Consider the following 7,085-nt stretch of genomic DNA (forward strand, 5'->3'; position numbering starts at 1 on the left):
TTTTATTTTGCAATTATATCGTGAACGTGAAAACATGATTTAGGTTCATACGAATGTGTGAATTAACAGGAATCATATGATAGTTTGTTGGTGTGCATGTGTTTGATGGGTAGGAAGGATATGGGTTCGAATCTCGGCTAGAATGAATATTACTCTTATGTTTTACTATTTTGCCAGGTGGTTAAATGATCTAGAAACTGTAGAAATTCTCTGGAAATCAGTTTTATTGAAGTTAATCATTCCATGTGTTCCTAAAAGAGTTGAGACATATCTAGAATTATTGTGGGGATTTCATCTTATTGATCTTTACTTGATGTGTCTTTGACATCATGTGACTTGGGATGTTTTGAACTAGAAAAATTCCTTTATCTTAATGTTAAACCTTGTTAAACTATATCAACAATAATAATTATTTTAACTTTTTAATTAAAAATATTTTTAGTGTACTTCATATATATATATATATATATTAAAAATACAAAATTAAAAAATTGGAAAAAAAGTTGACAACTAATTTACCGAACTCATCCTTTTAACGAGGTGATTAGGATTTTCAATCCACTTTTCAAAGACAATAGAAGAAGACAATCTTATTAAATAGAAATAGAAGAAGACAAGATGGAATGACAACCTTATTAAATTTCCATTATTAATAGATGCTAATTTATGTATAATTATCCTTCTAACCATTGTACAAAGAATACTAGGTGCTTATATACTTTGTTTAAATCCATATATTTAACAATTTTAATTGAGCTAATTAAATTAGTTAGGTTTTTAGATTAATCTAATTGAATTCAAGTCAAACTAATTATACTCAAGATGATTAATTCATATTTAATTTTTAATTTATAAATTTATGTATAATAATATATAAAGAGAATTTTTTCTTTTATGTCGACATTTTATAATACAAATTATATCCTTTATAATATAACTATTTATTAATTTTTTTTATTCATCAATAATTATTCTCTTTATTCATTTTATTTTATTTTTAATAAAATATAAATTTATTTTATATATTAACCTAATAATATTAGATAACATTAGTGATATAATATTATTCATATTTAAAAGAATCATAGAATTCCACGCACCTGTACGTTAGTCTACTATAAATTAAATTCACGATATAAAGTTTTCTGTTATTGATAGTATTTTGTAAAGAATTACAGATTTTGGTTTTCTTTTGTCATTTTTATTATTATTTATTTCGTATAAGTAAATTGTAACGAAATATATTAGTTTATATTATTTGTTGATTCCATATATGAACGGAGTCTCGTTTTTTGTTATTTTGTGACACATTGTGTTGTTTATTGAAGACGACTTTCCTCTTATAAGCAATAGATTAGACCACATTTTATATAAACTCATTGGATGTGAAAGTGCAGCGTGGACTCAAAGATCAGTCAAATTTACCCGCAGATAATAAAATTATGCAACTGGTGGCAGAAATATGTATAGTTAATGTTTTTCTAAATGGTGGTGGAAGAAGAGATATGCAAGTGGTAGCAGAAATAGGAATAATTGAAGATGTTCAAATCAAGAGGTTGCAGAAAACAAGATAAGCTATTGTAAAACATCACAAGTCAGTCAATTTACCCCACAAACGACGATAAAGCAATGACACAATCACAAAAAGACCTTAGAACAGATCAGAGTCAAGTCAATCTTCCACATCTACACGCTCAAATTTCATAGCCGCCATCTATTAACACTCACCCCTTTTCTCTGATATAACCAAACCAACCACAAGTGTTTGCGTTTCATTCATGGCACCATAGTTGACCAAACCAACTCTCATCGAAACCATGTCTCTCTCCACTCCTTCCTTCTTCTTCCTCACCTTCTTCTTCTTCCTCTTCAATCTTCAACCATCTTTCTCCCAACACCAATTCTCATCCTTCAACATCTCAAATTCTCCATGGCAACCATCTCAGAACAGAACTCTTCTCTCTCCCAACAAAAACTTCACTGCCGGTTTCTCTCCCGTGCCAAACTCCAACAATCTCTTCATCTTTTCCATTTGGTATTCCAAAGTCCCTAAAACTGCCAACAATATTGTGTGGAGTGACACCACCCAAGTGAACAGTTCTGGCTCTCTTGTTATCACCTCAAAATCAGAACTTCTCCTCGATGGTTCACCCTTTCAAGGAACTGCCGACACTAATGCTTCCCGACTTGAACTGAAGGACAATGGAGAGTTGGCTTTTGGGAACTGGAGTAGCTTCAAGAACCCCACCAACACCGTTTTGCCCAACCAGAGCTTCACAGGGATTGAGCTTCTCTCCAACAATGGGAAATTCAGGTTCACCAAGTCTCAGTTTCTGGTCCTCAACTCCACCTCTGATCAGTACTATAGCACCCCAAATCCCTTGCTGAGCATGGACGATGCAGGGAAAATGAGCATGCAAGGTAACTCTTTTCTCACTTCTGATTACGGAGACCCCAGATTCAGGAAAGTGGTCCTTGATGATGATGGGAATCTCAGGATCTATAGCTTCTACCCTGAGCAGAATAACCAGTGGCTTGAGGTTTGGAAAGGGATATGGGAGATGTGCACGATCAAAGGCAAATGTGGGTCTAATGCAATCTGTGTGCCTGGAGAGGATTTGAACTCTTCCACTCATTGTGATTGCCCATCTGGGTTCACCCCAAACCAAGGTGGGTCTGAAGAGGGTTGCACAAGGAAAATCTCTCTCTCCCAAAGCACCCAATTTCTGAGGCTGGACTATGTGAACTTCACCAGTGATGGTAATCTGAACAAGATTAAAGCTGACAACTTCACAATCTGTGAGTCCGGTTGCTCAAGAGATAAAACTTGTCTTGGATTTGGGTTCAAATATGATGGATCTGGCTACTGTGTGTGGGTGACTGGAACAAATCTTCGATTTGGATACTGGTCACCAGGCACTGAGGCTGCCTTTTTTCTCAAAGTTGATAAATCTGAGTCAACACCATCCAACTTCATTGGCCTGACTGAGGTGATGCAAACCACATGCCCAGTGAACTTAAGCCTGCCACTGCCCCCAAAGGACTCAAACACAACAGCCAGAAACATAGCCATAATATGCACACTTTTTGCTGCAGAACTCATAGCTGGGGTGGCCTTCTTCTGGTCCTTCCTCAAGAGGTACATCAAGTATAGGGACATGGCCACCACACTAGGCCTGGAGCTTCTCCCTGCTGGGGGTCCCAAGAGGTTCACCTACTCAGAAATCAAGGCTGCCACCAATGACTTCTCCAATCTCATAGGCAAAGGAGGCTTTGGAGATGTCTACAAAGGTGAGTTGCCAGACCACAGGGTAGTGGCGGTGAAGTGCCTCAAGAATGTCACAGGTGGTGATGCTGAGTTCTGGGCAGAAGTCACAATCATTGCCAGAATGCACCACCTCAACTTGGTGAGGCTGTGGGGGTTCTGTGCTGAGAAGGGTCAAAGAATACTAGTCTATGAACACATTCCCTGTGGCTCATTGGACAAGTACCTCTTCAGGGTCAACAAGTCTCACAGTAATAACAACAACCATCTCAAGGACCAAACAAATCCAAACACACCACAGCAGAAGCCAGTTTTGGATTGGAGCATGAGGTACAGAATAGCCCTTGGTGTGGCAAGGGCTATTGCCTACTTGCACGAGGAGTGTTTGGAGTGGGTTTTGCACTGTGACATCAAGCCTGAGAACATCTTGCTAGGTGATGATTTTTGCCCCAAAATCTCAGATTTTGGGCTGGCCAAGTTGAGGAAAAAGGAGGACATGGTGACCATGTCAAGGAGGAGAGGCACACCAGGGTACATGGCACCTGAATGGATCACAGCCGACCCAATCACTTCAAAAGCTGATGTGTATAGTTTTGGCATGGTGCTTTTGGAGCTTGTGAGTGGAATTAGGAACTTTGAGATTCAAGATTCTGTGCTTAGGAGTGAGGAGTGGTACTTTCCTGGTTGGGCCTTTGATAAAATGTTTAAGGAGATGAGAGTGGAGGAGATTTTGGATGCACAGATTAGGAATGCTTATGATAGCAGAACCCACTTTGACATGGTTAATAGGATGGTGAAGACTGCCATGTGGTGTCTACAAGATAGGCCTGAGTTGAGGCCCACTATGGGTAAGGTGGCCAAGATGTTGGAAGGGACTGTGGAGATCCTTGAGCCCAAGAAGCCCACTGTTTTCTTCCTTGGAGAAGAGTAGCTTCATTTTTTTTTTCTTATGAAAAAAAATACATACATTTAGTTTTCAAAGAAAGAGAGTACTAACTCTTTTTTGTGTAATGTAGTGTGATGAGATGTCTCTCCTTTTGTTTGATTCTTTCTTCTCAAGGCTTTCTTGTGTATCTCCCTACCCTTTTGCTTCATGGTATCCTTCATAAGAGCTAAAAATGATGGCATTGAAAAAGAATCAAAATGTATTGTATACCTTTAATTTACTATATCAATTGTGTGTTCTACATATCATATTAAGAATCTCAAAGTTTTTGAATTTCAACTTTATAATATATATATATATATATATATATATATATATATATATATATATATATATATATATAACTGAAAATTACTGAGATTTAGGATTTAGGGTTTTAAAAATTATTTTAAAAACTTAGAAAAGAAGATTTCATTAAGGGAATATAGCTGACTTATTTCTTTCGTTTTGATATTATGTTGAAAAGTGTCATCCTTTATAATTTTTTGTACACTACACTTTCTCTTTGTAAAACATGGTTTTCTTAAATTAGATAGCTTGAAAGTTGAGTAAAGAGCAAATCTAACATTAAACTTTGTCGAAGAATATTACTTAATATCTTTTTTATTTAAATTAATTTTTAGAAAATATTTCAGTTTTAGATATATGTTTCAGTTTTAAAAATTAGTTATTATTTTAGATTAGGAGTGAAATATTGTAAGTATTTTATACTTGATAGTTTGTTACATTTTACCCTATATATAGGGTATATCAATAAAATACAACAACATGTTCCTCCATATAACATATCACATATATGTCTCATATATCTCATATCTCTCACATTTTCAAAAGACCTCAAAATTCCAACAAGTGGTATCAAAGCCATTGTTTTTACTACCGATAGAATGGAAGGAAATATGTCACACGTCGTTATTCCACTCTTTGATGGTGAAAGCTATGATTTATGTAAGGATGCAAACATATCTAAAGGGGCTAGATCTATGGGAAGTCATAGAGGAAAATGATGTTCCCTTGTCTGAAAATCCCACCGTGGCTCAAATAAAAGTGCATAAAGACAAGAAAACAGGCAAAATCATGCTTGTTTGCAAGTGTCTCACAAATGATTATGACCAGGATCATGACTCTAAAGTCTCCCAAAGAAATTTGGGAATATTTGAAAGCAGAATATGAAAGGAACGAGAAGATTCGAGGCATGAAAGTTTTGAACTTGATAAGGGAGTTCGAGATGCAAAGGATGAAAGAATCGGAGACAATTAAAGAATACTCAAACAAATTGTTGGGTATTGCTAATAAGATAAAATTGTTGCGAAAGGAGTTTCCAGATTGTAGACTCGTTGAGAAAATTATGGTGACAGTACCAGAAAGATGTGAGGCATTTATTGCTTCCTTAGAAAACACAAAAGATTTGTCTACAATTATCTTTACATAGGTGATACATGCCTTGCAAGTACAAGAACAATGAAGATTGATGAGAGAAGATCATGAGGCAGTTGAAGGTAATTTAAATTACACTGAAGAGAATGCTTTCATAGTTAAGAAAAATAGAAGGAGCAAAGACAACAACACACATGTTTTTCCATCTTGTCCCCTTTGCAAGAGGAAAGGTCATCAACCCAACTGGTGTTGGTGGAGCCAAATGTCAAATGTCACAAACGCAGTCAATTAGGACATGTGGAAAATGTATACAAATCTAAAGATTCTCAAGAAGATATTCAAATTGTGGAGGATAAATCAAAGGAGGTACTACTTCTTACAACATCATGTGTCACAACCAACGAATCTACAAAAGAGTGGATTATAGATAGTAGTTGCACAAACCACATGACTCATGATAGAGAAATTTTCAAGGAGCTCAATAAATCAAATATTTCCAAGGTAAGAATTGAGAATTGAGAACAACTTGCTGTGAAAGGTACATGAAATTTTTCAATTAAAACTCATTCAGGTATCAAATTAATTTTTGATATCTTATATGTTCTTGAGATTACCCAGAATTTGTTAAGTGTTGCTCAAATGTTAGAGAAAGGTTACAAGGTCTCCTTTGAAAATAAAGTTTGTATGATAAAAAATGCTAACAACATAGAAGTATTCAAAGTCTACATGAAAGATAAAAGTTTTGCGTTGGATTTCATGAAGGAGGAATGTGCTACAAATAAAGTGAGTATGAAAGAAGGATCAAAATCATAAGATAAATATCTCTGAAAGAAAGTAGATGTCCAAGTGAAGAAAGTAGATGGAGATTCACATTCTAATATTCACAAAAGGTCCAATGCCACTACAATGAAATCCACACCAAACAAAGAAAAAGATGATGTTGCTATAAGAAGAAATATGAAGGATGATGCCAAATTGAAGAAAGAGAAAAAAAAAATTACAAGCACAAAAATAGGAGAAAATCAAGCATCAAAAGATGAAGAATCAAATATGAAGATATAAAATTTAAATAAACAAATATTAAGCAAGGAGGAATGTTGAAGAATATTACTTAATATCTTTTTTATTTAAATTAGTTTTTAGAAAATATTTCAGTTTTAGATATATGTTTCAGTTTTAAAAATTAGTTATTATGTTAGATTAGGAGTGAGATATTGTAAGTATTTTATACTTGATATTATGTTACATTTTACCCTATATATAAGGTATATTAATAAAATACAACAACATGTTCCTCCTTATAACATATCACATATATCTCTCATATATCTCATATCTCTCATATTTTCAAAAGCCCTCAAAACATATGACAGAATATACAACCCAACAGTGGTATCAGAGATTATGGTTCAAAGTGACTGACCACATAACCATAACACAAAAAAGGGGTCACTGAAGTGACTGACCACATAACCACAACCAAAAAGGGGTCACCAT

General features: G+C 34.8%; 1 protein-coding gene across 1 annotated transcript; it reads left to right on the forward strand.

Annotated features, from left to right (window-relative positions):
* Positions 1-1,539: 1,539 nt before the first annotated feature.
* On the forward strand, positions 1,540-4,434 carry LOC114173352 (G-type lectin S-receptor-like serine/threonine-protein kinase At1g34300). Its single transcript, XM_028057677.2, has one exon. It carries the CDS (start codon positions 1,818-1,820, stop codon positions 4,194-4,196), a length of 2,379 nt encoding a protein of 792 aa, XP_027913478.1. The 5' UTR covers positions 1,540-1,817; the 3' UTR covers positions 4,197-4,434.
* The last annotated feature ends 2,651 nt before the right edge of the window (positions 4,435-7,085 follow it).

This window comes from Vigna unguiculata, chromosome 2 (assembly GCF_037176805.1).
Source record: "Vigna unguiculata cultivar grain cowpea cultivar isolate G323 ecotype 2 chromosome 2, ASM3717680v1, whole genome shotgun sequence".
Classification (NCBI taxonomy): domain Eukaryota; kingdom Viridiplantae; phylum Streptophyta; class Magnoliopsida; order Fabales; family Fabaceae; genus Vigna; species Vigna unguiculata.

Bases quoted from the DNA above. Each gene is read 5' to 3' on its own strand.
- LOC114173352 (XM_028057677.2), top strand. From the start codon at position 1,818: ATGTCTCTCTCCACTCCTTCCTTCTTCTTCCTCACCTTCTTCTTCTTC.